This window comes from Serinus canaria, chromosome 1 (assembly GCF_022539315.1).
Source record: "Serinus canaria isolate serCan28SL12 chromosome 1, serCan2020, whole genome shotgun sequence".
Lineage (NCBI taxonomy): Eukaryota > Metazoa > Chordata > Aves > Passeriformes > Fringillidae > Serinus > Serinus canaria.
In genome coordinates, this window is record NC_066313.1 from 14,570,194 (window position 1) to 14,590,533 (window position 20,340).

Here is a 20,340-nt window from a genome sequence, read left to right on the forward strand (position 1 = left end):
ATACAGATACTTCCACCCAGGAAGAACACTGCATTGTAGCTAAATGAGGCAGTCACAAGCCAATAGAAGCCCTACTTATATATTGGAGAGTGGAGAAAGAATGAAAAATATCAGTTATTAAAGCAGTTATTAACATAAAATAGGAATATTTCAGCTCAAGTTTAAGCATGAAGTCACAAAGAAGATACTTGATGCATGATGGGTAGCCCCCAAATCACACACCAGTGGTCCCTGATTCACAAAAGAGGGAGGTTTTTTTCCAGAGCAGATGTGTTGGATAAGGTTTCTTAGAGAGTATGCCACAACTTGGGCTTGGGCACCCATAAACTGACTGCCTAGTGACAGCAAATGAGGATAGGTCTCACAATATAATACTTCTACCTGCAAGGGGTTTTTACGGTGTTTTCTTGTGCTTGCTCTGATGTGACACAATGAAGGACTATATCTGTGGGTGATCCAGTCACCTTTTGCTGGTATTTCACCTGTTAAGAGCATTCACATTCCTCTCTGCTCACCTTCTGGAGAGAAATTACACTTAGATCAGAAGAGTTGGGGTCAAGGGACTTTTACTTATGTACTTACACTTTGGCTCAACCGGCAGCTTTCAGAGGAGAGGGAGGGGGAACTGATGTGTGAAAATCAGCTATGAACATAAAAAGATAATTTTCCAAACTGCCTAGTGATTCAGTCTCATTAACCTCACATTTCTATCAATGTTTAATGAAGAAGCTGGGTAAGAGGTGCCAGCCACCAGGGACGGAGGAGGCAATCCATCAAGTGCAGCTGGCATGGGCATCCATGGTGTGTGACAGCAGTGCAGACTGGCCCTACCATCTCCCAATGGCCCAGAGTCCCAGAGTCCCTCACTAAATGCCAGTAACCACATCACAGGGTGTGAGGCACTCAGTGCTGTGCCGTGTTGTTCCAGTGCAGCCATCAGGATCCATCCCGTTCACTGCATAAAAACTGAAATTGCAGCTTCAAGTTTAGATGCAAAACGAGCTTTTCCTTTCTTAAGCTCAGCTGATTTTAAAAGACTGTGTCTTCATTCTGTGAAAAATGGGAATTTGCCTATGTTTTTAATCAGTGAGATGCCTAATTATTCCACTGAAAAATTTTGTGTGTGGGAGTAAATCCTGTTGATGCAAAGTGTGGTTCAGGAAAGGGAAGCTGCTGTCAGTATTATAACAAACGACTCTGACTTTTATTTCAACTTCGTTTTGCACTAGGACCAGTTATTAGATTAGCCTGTGGTAAAATAATTTATTTTTTCTTCCATTTTTTCATCAGCCTTATCTTAGCCTGGAGATTTCCCAAACAGATGTATTATACAATAAATCTGAATTTTCTGGAAAGCTCTGCAAAGATGAAGTAAATCTCCTTCAAATGCAGGCACAGCACTGGCCTTCAAAATTATTTTACCACAAGGAGCAGATATTCTCCTCTGAGCTGAAGACGCCTCTGCCCCAGACCCATCAGTTCTGTGGGATGTGCAGGCAGACATGTGGCAGGATTTCAAGCCTCTGACTCTTGCACAGAGCCTCAATAGGTCTGCTGCAAATTCTCAGGAAAACTCTGAAAGATCCTAAAAATCTGCCATGGAGAAAACTATGAAAACTTGGAGATGAGTTCATCTCAGCTCAATCAACTGTTCAGGCCTTTTCCCTGGGAAACAAAACTCACCAGCCCAAGTCCCTGGTGTCAGTTGGCAGAGGCACTTGGAACTATTAAAGCAGATTGAGTTGGCAGTGGCAGCAGCTGGAGTCTGGAAGGCATCCTGCACAATGCAGCATTCCAGCAGGCAGCTGGCCACTCTGGGCCACAGGCCCCTGAACACCACTCCCAGCCCATTTTCCCGGGAAAGAAAACTCACCAGCCCAGGTTCCTGGTGTCAGTTTGCAGGAGGCACTTGGCACTGTCACGCCAGCCCAAGTTGGCGCTGGTGGCAGCTGGGGTCCGGGATGCATCCTGCGCAATGTGGAATTCTAGCAGGTACCCAGCCATTTTGGGCCTCAGGCCCCTGAACGACTGTTCAGGCCTTTTCCCCAGGAAACAAAACTCACCAGCCCAGCTTCCTGGTGTCAGTTGGCAGAGGCACTTATCAAAGCAGCCTGAGTTGGTACTGGTGGAATCTTGGTTCCGGGTGGCGTCCTGCGCAATGCGGAATTCCAGCAGGCAGCTGGCCATTTTGGGCCTCAGGCCCCTAAACATCAATTCCGGCCTTTTCCCCAGGAAACAAAAAATACCGGCTGAGGTTCCTGGTGTCATCTGGCAGGAGGCACTTGGCACCGTCAAACCAGCCCAAGTTTCCAGTGATTGCAGCTTGGGTCTGGGAAGCATCCTGCGCAATGCAGAATTTCTGCAGGCAGCTGTCCACTCTGGGCCACAGGCCCCTGCACACCACTGCCCGCCCATTTCCCAGGGAAACAAAACTCACCAGCCCAGGTTCCTAGTGTCAGTTGGCAGGAGGCACTTGGCACTGTCAAACCAAGTTTCCGGCGGTGGCAGCTTTGGTCTAGGAGGCATCCTGTGCAATGTGAAATTCCAGCAGGGAGCCAGCCTTTTGTAAATACTATAATGGTGTGCAGTATGGCAAGAAAAATAATTAATGTTTTCCATTTCCAGAGCTGTGTAAATATTGACCAATCTTCACAGCAGACCAGACAGATGAATGTTTCTGCTCTAGTTATTGCCACCAGAACCTTAAGTGATATGGTCCTGAAGCTGGAGCTCCCCAGGTCCTTCTCTCAGCTATTTTCCTAACTGTGTGGCAGCTCATTAACACATGGCTCATTGCTCCCTTCATACAGTGACCGTGAGCTGTCCTATGAAACTCACACAGAACAAGAAAAATCTTGACCGTTTTATTTTTCTGCATTTCTTTTTCTCTTTTTGAAGTGATGGCCATTACATCTCTTTTTTTCACTCCTCTGCTTGCTGTACACCAATGTCTCAACATTGGGAACAGGATTTACAATGGGTGAACAACAAGTCAGGCTTGGCCAAGGGCTCTGCTTCTTGGATCTCATACATTGCTGCAATATAAAAACTATGACCACTTTTCTGGGTGTAATCATAGAAGCCACTTGATATGAAGTCCCGGTCATTATTTTGTCAAGGTTTTTTGTCGAAAGATTGATATCTTAGGGAAGCACAAGAAATAAATCAAACTTCCATTAATTCTTTTGTGCAATTTTTGCCTCAGGGTGTTAGATGCTATTACTGTGTGCTGCTAAATATCTGTTATGTTTTATTCCACGGTGTCTAAAAAAATTACTTTTAGAGTTACTAAAGCATTTGGAGAATTCCCAGACGTCAGAGACTGAAATGTTTTAATTTATGGCTTAAACATCTTCATGAAGGACTTTTGCATATTATAGCAAAACTGTGTAAAGGCTGCAGAGAAGACTACCACACCCTAAGGCCCTCCATTCACATTGATGGAGATAAGATAAAGTAACTCAGGTCTGGGGAAAAAAGAAAAAGCACTTTGGGGTGGAGACTACAGCCCCAGGCTTATCTGCTGCCAGGCTTGCACAGATTCTCACACCAAAGGGTGGAGGGAGGAGGGAGGAGAGCTTTTTGGGTCTGTGGGGAAATAGCCTCTGGTCTGAGACAGTGAACACCCATCCTCCACCGTGCAGACCAACTCAGATCTGGGCCCCTTCACTCCAGGAAAATCCACATCCACTCCAGGAAAAGCCACATCCATGTGAAGGACAGCCGAGGGGGTGTCATGGCCCATCAAAGGCCCCCCCCAAAGGGGACCCCAGACCCTGCGCCAGAGCACTGCAGCATGATGCAACAGATCCACAGTGTTGCAAAGGACAGTGTCAAACTTGCCCTCCCTAGCAGAGGCACCTGGGCATTCCCACCTGGCCCAAAGGCATATTAATCAATGGGATTCTATACTTTTTGGGGGCGGGAGACCCTCACTGCTAAGAAGACCAGATGGAGGGAAGCATGGACATCACTGGAACCCTCAGAAAGGTGACATATTTCTATCCTGTCATTCTCTCCCTGTTCCCCCACCCACCCACCTACACCTCCTTTTCTATTTCTGTCTTTTCTTTTTCTTTCCCTTTGCCTCTTTTACTATTAAATAAAACACATGAAGTTTTTTAAGGGACCAACATGTAACCTCATTTGGCTTTAATTTTTGTTTGTTTTGTTTTGTCTTTTTGTTTTGTTTTAATCATTTTGCACCTTTCTGGGTTCAATCAGTTTTATTCACAGAGGCTTAGTTTCCTTTGGTCTACTGTGTTAAACTGGCTCGTAACACCAAGATCAAAGTGAATATAGAAATGCCAAATGTTTACTATTCAACTAGACAGCCATCAGTGCTTTAAGAACTATCCCCTTACATCCAAAAAAATATCATTGTGATTTCACAAATGGTCTTGAGACTATTTGCTTTAAATTGAAAGACTCTATTTCTGCTATATCAAGAACACTGTTAATATTGATCCAGGTGCTCTATGGAGCAAACTAATCTTTTCATTTTGGCACTACTGAAAATCCAGTCTACTGTACTATAATGGTAAACTGCATCTTTTGAAGTTACTAACATTAAAAAAGCAAATTGTTACATTTTTCATTAATTAAAACCAGCTCATAATAACATTAATCATCATATGTAGTTTAGGCAATGGCAGCCTACCACATTAACTTCCCCTGGCTTTGCTTTGGCCTTCTAACTCCTCCAACTGATAATTTCCTAATTTGTTAAGTTTCCCAGATTGGTCATCAGCTCTTTAACTAGGTATCTCCTGCTGTTTGGCATATACCCTAGAAACAGTAGGCTGTCTGAGAGAGAACTAGTTTTGAAGTAGCTCTTGCTGGGGGAGAAAAAAGTTAAAGAAATGCCAGATTAAATCAAGTTTGTGAAATGCATCATGGCTTGAAATATCCCTCATACATTAATAAATAAGACATCACACAGATTTTTTTCTCCACAAAACAGGACTAATATCAAAGTATGTGCCATCATATGCCTTTTGTAAGCACCTGCAACTCCTGCTGCTTCCAATCCCTGCAACAGAAATCCTGCAACCAGGCAGACATCTAATGTGATAAACTAGTAAACCAAGGAGAAAGGCTCACGGGATTGGGGCCTAAACTTTTCACATAGAGACCTTTGCTTTCTGCTTCCCCAGTGCAGTCTAGAAATCATGAATAAAAGGCAGGGCAGCCTGAGACCACAAGAAAACCAGCAGCATTTGGCCCAAGTCCTGGAACTGCCCAGGACAATGATACATTCACCAACCAAATTTCTGCTAATATCCACTGCTAAGTGAGAGAAGCAAAGGATCCTCTGGCCTTTCTCAGCTATAGGTAACATTTACAGGTTTGGGTTTTGGGTTTTTTTTTTCCTTACTTTACAGTACAATGAGACTGAAAAAAGCCAGTGTGACTAAGCAAAAACTCTAAGTACTAATGCACTCATCTGCAAGCTATTAATGTGAAACAGAATAAATGACCACTGGCCAGCAGTTCACTGCAAGAACTTTGAATATGGAGATGTTCTTTGCGCACAAAGAATCATGGCACCATAGAGTGGTTTGGGTTGGAAGGGACTTTAGAAATCATCCTGTTCCATCCTTCTGCCATGGGCAGACACCTTCCACTAGCCCAGGTTGCTCTTAAGCCCTGTCCAACCTGGCCTTGGACACTTCCAGGGATGGGGCATCCACATCTTCTATGGGCAACCTATGCCAGTGTCTGACAATGCTCACAGGAGGAATTTCTTCCTAGTATCTAATTCAACTCTATCCTCTGAAATCATTCCCCCTTTTCCCCTACATGTTCTTGTAAACAGAAGTGCCACTCCAGTCTTCTTGCAGCACCTTTCAGGCACTGGAACACTTCAAAATTTTCAACTAAACTCAAATAACAGAACTTTACTATTGTCAAATGCTTCCATTTGTTACACAACATTTTTTTTTTGTTCTATTCTTTCAGTTTTATAAATCTCTTAGGCTCCATGCTGCTCTCCATTTCTCTCCGTTTTACTTATTTTCAATGCAATCATCATGTCTTTTAGGGACTCTATACTAATTTTGTCTGGTTTGCTGAAAGGGCAATACCTTTATCTTTTATGCCCTTAGCAAGGAAAAGAGATGTGCAGTCCTTTGAGATTAAAATCACTGTCTGGTATGCCCCAGTATATGTGGATCTACACAGCATGAACTAACATACAAAAATGAACATTCCCACTGCTGTTTTAATCACAAACAAATAGCTCTCAATCACTACTACATTCTCAACTTCCCATTTCCATAATATTCCCTGGAATAAGTCATGTAAACCTTGTAGGTGCTTTGGTCACTACATCCTTTATGCAACATCATCAGAGGAAACATGCAATCACAAAGCAGAAAAACAGAAAACTCTGTGATCAAAGACTTTCAGTCTTAGAAATTCCTTCTTATGCAAGAAATCTGTTTCCTAACTTGTTCTGACAAATGTCACGGGTGGAAAAATTCTTTCTCTAAGGGAAGATTTATGATCTATAGGATAGTTTTCTTTCTCTGTATTTTTCAGAAGAATGAATTACTCAAATACAAGCTTCTCTTTGACTTGTGTGTCTCCATGTTCAGCACAAAGAAATGAAATACAGGAATGGGAAAGTGACAATACTCATTATTTATAGGTAACTTTTTGGCACCAAAATATTATTCACAACTAGAAAGTACTGAGGTAATAGCATAGAATGATGCAGTCAGAACAGGGTTCTCTGCAAGAAAAGCTATGTTTATTCTGTTCTTCATGCTGGTCACCATGTTGGCAGGCACATCAACACCCCAGCATATGGTTTTGAGTAGGGACTGCCAAAACACCACACACAGAGGGTTGCCCTTCATGGGAGGATTTCAATTGGGATCTCTTGAGAGATCAGGGTAACAGCTGAAATGCCACAGGACATACCCAGAGCAGAAGTAATTATCAGGATAAGCCAGTTCAGGACTTGTCGCCTCTGAACAGCAAAACAGAAATGAGAATACAACTCTCCTTTCTTGGAGAAGACTACAACGAGTAACCAAACAGCAACCAAACACCTGAGACACAGCTCAGTTTTCCTCTACCTAGGTCACAAGTACCTTGGGGACTCAGTGTGGCCAGTGGCCACAACACAGATCTTCTGAACTTACGCTGGCAGGGACTGAGGCCATTTGCACTTGTAAGTGGAGTTTCAAGGGGCTAAGTTTAGTCAGCCTGGAAAGGACAAATACAACTGCAAAATCTGAGCAAGAACAGTCAGTAAGGTCTTGTTTCAAGAATGCCTCTGAATAAATTTTATGCTCAGTTAAATGTTGCTTCAGTTCTTCCCTGAATCAGGACTGAATACCAAAACCACCAGACTTCAGGGATTATGAGAGGTTGATCTCACTGGGATACAGTATCTCCTTTTTGCAAGCTGCTTTTTCATTTGTTACGACATCAATACACTTGAAAAGAAGAGAAAGGCTACAGTGGAAAACATTTAAATGCATTCTGATCTCTGTGAACCAGCAGCAACCTGCAGTTGATGCCACAGCTGTAGCATTCTCAAACTGCTCAGCCAACCAACTCAAACCAAGAGCATTCAGCACTTTTAAATTCTTGAAGAGACCCACTCTTTGTGGCTTGCATATAAACCTGAGGAAAACAATAGTCTTAACGCTGAAAGATGATGCTTTAGGTAATGGAATACGCTATTCTGAAGTCAAATAGCTGCTGCAGAATTACAGTTACCTGCATAAGTACATGGAACATTTTAAATCATGAAGATCTGGACTGCATATAGTGGAGAATAAGTAAGATTGAACAACATGCATGGCAAATGTAAAAATATTACTTGATGACCTACAGTTTTAAATTGCCCAAGACACATTCAAAAGCAGATGCTCACAGTCTCCACCCTCATCTCTTTGCTAAGGCTGGATATCCTCATTACTGGTAAATAAAATTTTAAAACCCTGGCTTTATGCAATTAAACTGATGTCAAATTTAGGACTTTTTAATATTTGTTTTGCATTTTTTCTCCCATTTGTGAGTTCTGCTGATTGAGTATTTTAACATGAAAATCAAAATATCGTTTGCTGGTATAAAAGGCATTTTAGCATATTTTCAATGTATAGAGGTTTTAAGTCCAGGTAAAAATAGATCAGCTATAAATTAGTGTATTTCACATACAAAAATTCTCATTATATTAACATTTCAGTTCATTAACTGAAATGTTAATGACACAAACTGCTTAAAAAGAGGCACTTAAAAAAATCTGCATTTGGCCAAAAATAATATCCATAAATTTTTAATTACTAGAAAACTCTACCAGCACTTCTCCTTGTAACATGGTTATCAGACCAATATGCATAGTGATCATTAGGTATTATCAGCTGGAAGTAGAAACAGGAAATAGTTTCAATCCTTCTTGTTGCTTATTCCCCTTGTTTCAAGGAAAGGCATAGCAGTTACCTCAAGATAACAGTTGATGCTTGCCTCCAGAATAAGCCCCAGCACCCTCTTGTGCTTTTGAAACAATTTGTTGAACTGTTTGCACCACTTGCACATTCCTACATGGGAAAACCCCCACTCCCATGTGCTGCAGGTGAAGCTAAGAACTGGTGTTAAGCACTACTCATCAGACACTAACTTTTAGGAACTGTTTCTTTGGTCACATGTTGTTTAATCATGAAATGTGATGGTCCAGAGTGGACAGTATTTTTATTCATCCTGAGCCTTGGCAACCATTCCAGTCTATTTCAACACCTAGCCACATATGTTGATGCAAAACCCAATCCTATTTGTCCCTGAGCCAATAGCATTGTCCCAGCAGTGCTGGCTGTTTCAAGAGGCAGTCAATATCCATGTGAAGCCATGTTAATTATTTCCCTGAATATCCAGGGTATGGAGGGGGTGGGGGATACTGTATCACAGTCTGTGGGGCTGGAGTATAACGTGGAGGTAGGTCAGCTGGGTATTCCATTTCATGTTCATAACTGTATGGTGGTGGAGCCACTGAAATGGGAGAAAAAAAGAACACAGAGTTAAAAACCTGTTTTTCATATGCAGCCTTCAAGTATTTTCTTGCTGATATCCAAACTTGCATGCAACTGATATAAAACCTCCTGGCAATTCATTCATTTTTGTCCAGGCTGCCATTATACAGTCAATTTATATCAATGTGAGTCATTGTTTATTGCCCTTTACTTCCCTTCTTTGCTGTGTGCCCACCAACAGGCTGTGCTGGTAACAGTGTTTGAGTGCCTGTATGGCAGATGATAGCAGGAAAGTGTGGTAGAGCTAAACATTTTTGGGGAGAAAGAAGGGAATGGAGCTGAAAAACTCAGCCTTTCTCCTTCAGCAGCAACAGGGATTTATGTCATGTCAAAATGACAGCAGTCAGGGTTCTTGATCTCCACAGACACCTCAAACACCCTCTGGATCTCCAGGTGGCTGTGTTTCCCACACCATGGCAATCACAGCAGCATCACACTTCCCAGGGCAAGGCATCTTAGCATAGCTTGGGCTGAGGAAGAACAAAGCTTTCACCTTGTTCACACCAATGGGGACATCTGAGGAGAGCCCAGCATTCATAAACTGGATTAGGCATTTAGGAGGCAACAAAAACATTCAGAAGTAGCTGAAAACTTGTTCTCAATTACTTCTAATAACTTTAAAGAAAAAGGATTCATTCACTGACAAAAAAGACAGTGAATGCTGCAGAATGATAGCAGGTAAGAACTAAAGGCTCTGTATCAGCATCCAAATAGGGTATTCTCTACAAATTTTAAGGTCCAGAGTCTGCTCATGTCTCCATTTATGTCACCACAGATCCTCTCCTGTCCCCTCCGTAGATGTCTCAGACAACAAAACAGTACTAGCAAAGAGTGGATAGAGAAACTTCTGATGTTTGTGATGGGGGGAACAGACTCAAATCCCACTGTGCCATGCAAAGCATGCTCTGCTCTCTTGAACACTACGCTGCTGCTGTGGCTGAGGCAGAAGTAAGAGCATCCTCACATTTGCTTTTCCTGTCCAAAACTGGTAATGGCAGGGGCAGTGTTGGCCACAAGCCATGCAGCCAAACCAGGTCAGTCATTATTCCAGAAGTGTTCATGACAGCAGGGAACACAGAAAACGTTTCCAAGCTTCCCCATCCTCCAAAACCTGCTGCTGCTGAGAGGAAGAACTGCTCAAACTGATGCTTGAACTAGAGGCCTTGAGGTGTAGAGTCAAACTGCCTAGAGATTGAGAGATAAGGGGGTGTCATTGCAGGAGCAGACTTAGGGAGGAAAAGGTTACAGCCCTGGAGTTCTAATTTTGCTCTTGTTTTTACAGCTTGCAGCAACTATTTATTTTTGAAGTAGCTCTTCAGCAATTCATGGTTGAGAATATTGCCATTTTCTTTCATACTCATCTCTGTACACAAAATAATATTGAAATTTTAAGAATGATTACAGATGTTTTCAGTCTAAATGGAACCTACTACTGTGAGGGAGAAAACAGACATTAGAGCTGGTATAATAAAGGAATACATAAAAAGTATTGCATAGCTTGTTGATAAGTATATATAATGCACCTGAGGTTCTCTGCAACCTTTGCAACAGGAGGGAATATAAAAGTAGGGATCTCTAGGAGTGGGATGACAAGACTTCATGCATGGAACCCCTCTGCGTTTTATTACAATGAACTCCCAAAGTTATCCCAAGGCAATTGCTCCTGAATTTGTAATTAACAATGTCACTGAATTGCATTATGCTGCATCCAGGTCCTGCTTTTCTCTTCAACAATGTGGCCATTTTCATATGGTAGATGTGAAATCGAGGCAAATGTGCCTTGCAGACCCCAGCTGGCTTGGTGCCACCTCCTTTGGTGCTCCTAGACTGGTGCAAGTTGACAAGTGTGGTGCAGTGGGTGACTCTACACCAAGCTGGCTCATACACAGCCATATGTACCACCTCACACTCACTCTGGACACAACTGCACTGTCCCAGAGGCACAAAGGGTCCCCTGGGATGCTGCAGACCCTGTGACACCTTTGGCTTAGACCCTGTGCCTTCCAGCTGCTGCCTGCACCTAAAAAAAATTACATCAAAACAATTTTGATTCACAGAGAAGCCTGTACTGAGCATGTCCAACACTTGGCTAACTTTGACTAAGGCACAAACAGGTACCTCAGCACCATGTCCCCACCTGGGACTATGGGGTGGGGGGGTGGGTTGAACTAGGTGATCTCTAAGCTCCACTCCAACCCAAGGCATTCTATGATTTGACAACCATTCTCCGACTTTGTATTACAAATTCCAGTTCAGGCATGATGCCAGATGGATGCAGAGATCAAGCACTGCATCCTAGCCAGCAGTCCCTCCTGGGACATGCAGTACAGAACACCCTGCAGAGATGCTCATGTGCTTCTGTAGAAGTCACCTGGGATCCTGCAGCACCCAGCAGGGCTTGTGAGCTCTGGGCAAAAAACAGCTCAGGTTGCATTAGACTCCACATCACCACTGAAAGCCTTTGCACTATAGTCCACAGACCTTACTGTCCAGGTTTTCCCCCTTCTGTGATATGCCTGCCCTCCATTACATTGGACAATGTGAAGGAGCCAGCTGCACAAGAACAAATACAAAAACCAGCACACTAAAGAAGAATAAGCGATCTATTGCCAGAGAGCCTCTGGCACAGGAAGACAGTTTGTCCTGTAAAACGCAGCACTGCCCTGAGCAAGGACTTGACACACTCCTGCAGGCACCATGAGCCACCCATCTGTGAAGTGTGTCTCCTGGCCAGGTCTCCTTAGCCCACTCAGCAGCTGAATAAACCCTCCCAGACAAAGCTGTGCTGCCAGACACTGCATGCCAAGCTGTCCTGCCTTTCTCAGCAGGAGCTGTGCTCTTCCCCTCCAGACTGAGAAGAGCCTCCTGCTGTAGTCACATTCCCCATTTACTTTGTGTCAGAGACTGAAATAGTTCATGCCTCAAACACTGATATAAAAGAGTTTTGGCCATTATAACAAAAACTGCATGTAGAAGCTATAACCAAAGAAGCCTCTCTGAAGATACCTGACTGGGACTTTAGACTGTAAGTTAAACCACCTAGATAAGATGCTATTGTTCAATCATCTCAAGCCTCGGGGAAAAACAAACAAGGCTGAGGGAATGTATCCACAAGAAAGCCAAACCCAACAGAGATTCTTCCCAGGCTGAGTTTGGTGTCGAGGAGACCACAGCCCACAGAAGCCAGGTTTCCTCCCCCGCCAAAATGAGAGGCAGGAGGTTTTGGGTGTAACCACTGGTCAGAGGAAGTGAACACCCATCCTCCTTTACACAAACTGGCCCAGCTGTGGAACCCCCAACCCCACAGGTGAGATCCATGGGACATTCATGTGACAGGCAGCTGAGGGAGTGCCATAATCCATCAAAGACCCCTCCCCACCAAAGTGCCCCCCAGAGTCATTCCTGAAGCCTTTCACCACAGGACTGCCTGTGATTCAAGGAACCCAGAGTCTGTTGCAAGGACCAATGGCAAACTCTCCTCTGCCCCAGGGAGGTGCCTGGATTTTCCTACCCAGACTGAGCCATATTAGCCCATTGGATTCTATACTTTTCAGGGGGACCATCACCACCAAGAAGACCAGCTGGAGAGGATCAGTGAATGGAACATCGTTGGGATTCATGGAGTGGTGATATTTTCCTTATTCTATCTCTGTCACCTACCTTTCTTTCCCCCCCACTTATTTTCTATTTATTTCTCTCTCATATCAGACCAAACCCATACTATTCTCACTGGCATATGGTCTTGTTTGCATCTTAATTTGGGCAGAGGCATTTCTAAGAATTTTAATAATCAGACCATGAGTGTGGAGCTGTAACTATGCAAGGATTACACTCCTGCCATGACCACAGGCACTCTTGCAGGGCTGTCACTTTGCCTCCTTACCTGGGTACGTGTTGATGGTGTTGATGTGTGTTGCTCGGATCACCCCTACCCGAGTCTCACGGGTGCTTTTCATGCACATGCAGATACAGATGGCAATCCCAGCAATCACTCCCATTATAAATACTATGCCGAAAACAATTCCAGCTATCGCTGTGCCTCTGCAAGGGGAATGGAAACATGCAGTCAGACTCAGACAAATAATGTTTACAAAACAAAATTATTTTCTCAAGATCAGCCTCTATGTGAGAAAAAATGCATATTAATTACTGAAAATGCCTCAAATTTTGATTCATCAAGGCATTTGAGTAGAAAAAAATGAAAGACATCTGAACAGAAAATGAGAAATTCTTCTAAAGTCACCTTAGCAATTGTGCCAGATCACTCTGCTCATTTACCATATATTAAATCCTCCCATTTTAGGGTAGGGCCATCTAAATTTATCTATTTTTAAACATTATGAGGAATAATTCCTTCCTTTTCCCCTCATCATGTAAGATCTCTTTTTTCCTGAAAGGCATTGGTGTGGTGTTGTGAGGTCCTCAGGACGAGGTGAGAGACAAGAATTTGACTCCATGTTCTCAGAAGGCTGATTTATTATTTTATGATATTATATTAAAAGAAATTATATACTAAAACTATGCTAAAGAAAGAGAAAGGATACATCAGAAGGCTAGGAAAGAATGATAATGAAAGCTCATGACTGACTCCTCAGAGTCCAACACAGCTGATGGTGATTGGTCATTCATTAAAAACAATCCACATGGAAGCAATCAAAGATGCACCAGTTGGTAAACAACTTCCAGACCACATTCCAGAGCAATCAGATAATTATTGTTTACATTTCTTTTCTGAGGTTTCTCAGCTTCTCAGGAGAAAAATCCTGGCGAAGGGATTTTTCAGAAAATATCACCGTGACACATTGGTATGATTTTCTTTTGAAAAGAAAGCCTAAGTTATCCCCAGCAATATATTTCAGAAGCATCCATGTGCATGATATACTTTCACAGAATATTGTTTTATTCTAGGTCAAAAAGTCCTTCTGCTATGCTTCTGAGCCCACAGATTAAGGACAGCATCCTCTTCTCAAGGATGAGCAACACAAAGCAAAGCAACACCACCATTTCACACATTCGCTGCTTCAGCCAGCACACATATTTGAGGCTTAAACAATTTCATTTAAAATGATCCAGAGGCAAGAATTTAACTCAGGTCCTGAAATAATGAATCACAATTTCCTTGAAATTTTAACATAGAGAAAGGAAAGAAAGCTTTATTGTACTCACACATTGGAGAAAAACCTTGGAAAACCTCAAAAAAAAAAGTAAGTAAGAGACACTGAAGAGCTTCCAATAATACTGGGAGCAAAATCAGCCTTTTTGATGAACCCTGCTTCACTAAGGTTACTTGCCAGCTACAGGCAGTTAAGCATGTTATATGAAAGATGGTATTTATAGCCTACCCTTTCATGAAAAAAGCCCAGTGACTTGACAGAAATATTCTTACTATGTGCATCTCTTCATCTTTCAGCAAAGACTTCAAACTGCCACCTTGCTGGCAACCTTTCTACTGAATATTTTAATCAGTCCAAATTGATAGTTTGCCAGCATGAACAAGCCTCACTAGGAATTATTGCAACATAGAGAATACAACAGGCACTGCAATACCACAAATATTAAGAGGAGTCTAAACCATAGATTAGATTCCCCACAGAAGCATGGGAAAACATAGCAGGCCTGTTTTTGCAAAATGCTGATAGTCTGCTTGCTTCAAAAAACTCAGCAAGAGTCAGGATGGACTCAGTGCTTGAAAATGAGACCTTCTATTTGGGAACCTAAATATGAATTTAAGATCTTGTTTTTAGGCCCCAGCTGTTCAGGAACTTGGCCATGATTTGCAGTACAATCACTTAATTGTACAGCATAAGTAAACACAAAACATATGGTGTTGTAATAAATACATTGCCAGAGAGCTAAATTGTTTTCTGCTGTTCTATAGCAATGAATGAAGAGTGTGCAGGGAGAACAAATCTGTTAATGTTTTGCAGAATATAAGAAGACCTAATTAACAAAAGCCTAACTCAGGACAGCAAACACCTGGCTGTAAAACCAGTAGCTCAAAATGCCGACGAGATCAAGTGTTTTGTATTAACAACCATAAGTAACAGAGAAACACAACCACTGAAACTGGCATCTAAGAAAAAAGAAGTCTTTTCCTTTCAAAGATGCTCTTGGAAGATGTGACCAACATTATCACTGCCGTGAGAGAAACTGTCATAGGAGACAGTAGTTTGATTCAGAAGATGCTTTAAAACAATACTATCTTCATTCCAGAAGATTCTCTAATAATATCACAGTTAAAAAGCTATGGTACCCCTTTTACAAACAAGTGATTCACTACAGCTTTTGCTACATTCACTTAGTGGATGAAGCACTGTGAGCACTGCATCAGAGTTGCAGAAACTCCCTTATGCAGAAATAATCCCTCTCCCAGCTGGATTCCCAGCAGCAGAACCAGTCACTGCTGGCCACTGCCCTTCAGTCCTGCATTGCTTTGTTCATGGTCCACTGCTGCCCAGCTCCTGCATCCCTGGTACACTCTGCCTGGCTGATCTGCCAGAAACCACAACAGTTTCTTGTGCTTCCAACAAACTGCACCCTGAGGAAAACTCAACCTCCACCCCAGAACCATGTAACACACAGCACATGTTACCTTCCCAGTGCTAAATTAAAATTCCTGTTTTAATAAAGCTGATTGTGTAACACAGTTTATATAGTTTGCCTCCACTGTTTTCAAAGGCAAAGGCATCCCATTTACTTCAGAAGTGTTCAGCCAGAACACTTCCATAATCCATTTGTGCTGAGAAATGGGTTGCACTCTTCATTGGCAAGACATAGCTGTAGAAAGCCCCTCTGCACCTGCCTCCACCTTAAACTCAAAAAGGGCTGAAGTCCACTGTTGGAAAAGGCCTTTGAGCCTAAGCACAACTATACTGATTGAGAGGACTCAAGGAAATTTACTCTTTCAAATTTATACAACAGAATACATGTAACTCCATACCACCAGCTAATGGTGAGTCAGAATGCAAACTCACTCTGACCCAGAGACCTGCCCTTAAAGCCCCTCACAATGGCCCCAGTGAAACCAGGGCCACATTGCCTCCACTTACCAGGCTGCATCTTCTCAGCATCAAATCCTAGCAAGACAGTGGTCATGTAGCAGCTTTTCTGGGCACACAGCACAAAAAGAAATGTTTGTTCTTTTTGTGGAAAGCCCATGACTAGAATATATGTGTTGGGAAATCCCAGCTTTACAGAGACACGGCAATGGAGAGGCATTTTAAAAAATTTTATTCCAACATCAGTCTCGTTGAAGGGTGAGACATAAGAGATGTAAAACTCAATGCCATTCTATCAGGAGCCAACCTATTTCCTGGTCACAATACCTTATAAACATTTTTCAGCTTCTTAGCTTTTGCCACACCATGCTGCTAATACTTCTAAGACCAATCACCTATTATTTACCCCATGTGGTCTTACTACATTGCATCTTTCACAATTCTAATTCTCCAAAATATCTGGTCTTTATGCAAGGTCACTGTTTGAAAGTTGTTTCTAGTTCAATCTCTCTCTCAACAATGTCATCTTTATTCCATGGCCTTTCTAAGTCAGTACACCTTATCTAGAGTTTGCATACAAATGTACAAAAAATGTACAAAATGTACAAAAGCTTTGTGAGCTTTCAGTCAGGTTTGGAGAATCCTTCACAACTCCATTTTTCACGCATATGAAAAAAAATAAGCATGTATTTTTTTCTGAAATGTTAAGGTTTCTCTTTGCCCTGTTACAGAATTTCTGAAAATAAATATCCTATAAGCAAATGCGCCTTTTTATTAAAGCCTGCTTGCTTTGTCCCTCTTTCTCTCATTGATATTTTAGACTTCTGTATAGAGGCACAGAGGGATATGGTGGGGTTTAGAGCTGTTCAAGGGAAAGTGCCCAATAGAAAAGCAACACTTTTTGCAAAACAAGAATAAAGCAAAAGAAGCTTGGAAACTACACAGAGTCACAGAAAAACTAGGAAGTTTTAAAAAAAGGTAATATTTTGAAATAGAACAGCTTGAAGGAAAACATTATGCAAAGTCTTGACAGGGGACAACTAACACTGAAGAAGGCTTCAAGCATCAGCTCTGTATTGTTCTTCACTACAACCTTTTATACCCTTCATCTAACATGCATTACACCTGTGTGCCCTCTGTACCCTTTTGTGACTGGTCAGTTGTCCTAGGTTGACTATATGATGCTTTTATCCCCAGTCGTCTTGTTCCGTTTATGCTGAATAATAAGTTTTGCATCTTTCAAAAGACTTGTTCCAAAGATTGAAGGGGGGAGAAGAAGCGCGCGGTTTGTTTTCAGACACTGAACTCTCTCCTCCACATTCCTGCTCCTGGACTGCGTTGTCTGCGGATGGACAGACGGCGGGAAAGGGCTCTCTTTTTTTTTTTTGCTTTTAGTTAGTTTAGCTAGCTGAGGCAAAGAAGTTCCCTGACTGTGTTTTTTTTCCTTTTTTTTTCCTTTCTTTGGACTGTTCACACCTGCTCTGGACTGAACAACCATAGGAGCACCAGCAGCTCGCATCGGTGGCCACCGGGCCAGGCTTGGAGCGCGGCATTTCCAGCGCCGGAGGGACTGATAAGGGACTGAGTGAGCTGAACTGCAACCTGGGGAGGGGACTTTCTGGGTTTGTCATCTCTTGTGGAGCAGCAAGGGGTTTTATTGTTTAATACTGTTTAGGTTTAACAGTTTAATAAACAGGTTTTTTTCACTTTTCGCCAAGGAGGTACTTTCTCCTGGACCGGCTGGGGGGAGGGGCGACTGAATCTGCTTTCCTAGAGGAGCCCTTTGGGGGTTCTCTCCCAAATTTGCCCTGAACCAGGACATCAGGGCATCTTGGCAATTCCATGTCTCATTACCTTCTATACTGTTCACCTGTCCTGCACAGTTGTAGCCCATTAGGGATGAGTGGGGCTGCAGCCCCACTCCCCATTTCCACAAACTGTGTGCCTACAAAGTCCTTCACAGAAACAAAGCCAATGAAGAGGACAGGACTGCCACAGAAAAATAATGCATAGGAAAGTAAAGATTGAGAGGGGAAAAGTAATTTTAAAGCTGTAGAAATGTCAAGAGACACTGTCAAGATAAAAATCAGCTATTTAAAGAAGAAGCTTTCCTCCTGTTTTTAGCAACATCCCACTGGAAAGACTATAAATCTCATTCCCAGCTTAACATTTCTGGCCCAGACAGGTTGGTTAATTTTTTACAGTATCACTTGATGGATTTCTTTTCTGCAAACCTGTCCAGCCTTGACCTAGGCTCAGGTAAATTTTAGGAGGGACAGCCTCAGGTGGCAAAGAATTTCCTAGCTTAACTATAAAAGAGTCATACAGTCACAGAATGGTTTATGTTGAAAGGGACCTCAAAGACCACCTAGTTCCAACCTCCCTGCCATTGGTAGGGATGTCTTTTACTAGACCAGGTAGCTCCAAGCCTATCCAAGTTGGCCTTGAACACCTCCAGGAATGGGACTTCTCTGGACAACTTGTTCTATTACTTTACCATCCTCTCAGTAAAGAATTTTTCCCTAACCTGCCTTCTGTCAGTTTAAAACCATTATGTGTCTGACAAACTGTCCCCTCTGTGACTATTCTTAACTGAATACCCAACAGTTTTCTCTGGGGATCCTAGCCGTCAGCTCATCACCTACCAGCGACCCCTTCCTTCTGCACTGCATGCAATTTTAGAGACATTAGAATCATGCCTGCCAGCCAACTCTACCCCTGCAGAAACCTGGTCCCTCTTGGCTGTTCTGCCTACAGGGACTGCTTCATGCCTTGAAGCCCTGGCCACTCCTCACTGCATTTCTTCTCAACCTCTGTTGTTGTTTTCTGAGAGCATGGTATTAGATTTATTTTTTCTTGACTGTCAAACAGTCAGGAAATAAGGTTTTTTGGCACTATTTACCATAGTACAAAGTCTCATTTCTGAAAGTAATGTCAGTCCAGAGCCCACCAAGTCCTCCGGGAGCTTGGGCTGTTTCCCCCTGGATACACCACAAAGTGTTTATGGGCCCTAGATTTTCTGCCTCAGTGCCTGGACTCCTGTCCTCTGCTGCAGGACACAGGCTCAAGCACAGGTGAGCTTGAGCCACCAGTTTTGCCAAAGCCCAGCTCACTTTATAATACTGTATCTGTTGAGGATTTTTTGCAGATTGAGGAGTTTTTGCAGGACAATGGCCATATTCAGCCAATGCACAATCCAGACTGCTTGGGATAATGGACAAGGGACACGTTCACAAACAATGAATAATGGACATATTCAGAAAATGGGGTCGGTATATCCTTGAAAAAGATACAAGAAGAAGAGTCATCAGGACTCAGCAAGTTTGTCAGTGAGCTTGGGAAAGTAAGAAAAAAGACAGTTCCTGGGTGGGTCAGAAAACTACAGCCAGACGCATAAAAAATTAGATGATCCAATCAGCATTCTATTTTAGAATCGTGAACAGTTAGGTCTAACCAATCATGTATCAGCTAGAGATGCATGGACAGTAGAAAATTATTATAAATACAGTCTTTTTAGGGATAATAAATTTGGCTTCACTGGATCATATTGGTTGTGGTGTGATGTCCCTGAACCTCTGCATTCCGCATTTCTCCTCCCACATTTCTGGTGGAGATCGCGGGCAACAATTTAGAAACTCTCATTGTAGAAGGGACAGTGCTCTGCACCAGAGATGCATTTATACTGGCATAATGGTCTTTTCATCCCATAATTGCTAACATTAGCAATTCTACAACAATTTGATCAAGTATGGCATGTTGTTAGAAACATATGAGGGTCAGTATTCCCACTCTGTCTTCACAATATTCATTACCATGTTACTGCAAGAAAGATGTGCCATTCTCAGACTTTGCTCAGCTGATCTCTTCCATCTCATCATCTTTCCTAATTCCAATACTTTATTAGTTCTCCAATTAATTTATTGCCAACTCTCTGTATTTATGATTTGTTGGCACTGCATCTCTAGAATAATATTAGTAACAATGCATGCAATACACTTAGAAAAACTACAGCTAATATCAATAAAAGCCCTTTAATTTCTCACCCTTCAATTTGAAAAGAAGCATTGTGCCAGTGTCAAACTGCGACAAAGCTGGTAAGTGATTTTTTAAAACTCATTCTCTGAGATAAAATAGAACCAAAAAAATCAATGATCTTTGGCACTCTGATCCAGATATTATTGTTTGGAAAAAAATACTCTTCGGACTCTTAATCAGACTCAATGTGATTCACAGAGAGGCAGCGTTGGACTATTTATCCAATCTGGTTGGCAAACCCCTTGGTTACTTGGACCAGTAACAGA

General features: G+C 42.4%; 1 protein-coding gene across 1 annotated transcript in view; it reads right to left on the reverse strand.

The window, feature by feature from the left end:
• Positions 1-7,507: 7,507 nt before the first annotated feature.
• CYYR1 (cysteine and tyrosine rich 1) overlaps positions 7,508-20,340 on the reverse strand; it is a 32,798-nt gene continuing 19,965 nt past the window's right edge. Inside the window, exons 3-4 of the mRNA XM_030234572.2 lie at positions 12,925-13,082; positions 7,508-9,000 (exon numbers count right to left, since the gene is read on the reverse strand). Of these exons, the coding sequence (XP_030090432.1) occupies positions 8,867-9,000; positions 12,925-13,082 (292 nt within the window). The 3' untranslated portion in view covers positions 7,508-8,866. The remainder of the gene's footprint in view (positions 9,001-12,924; positions 13,083-20,340) is intronic.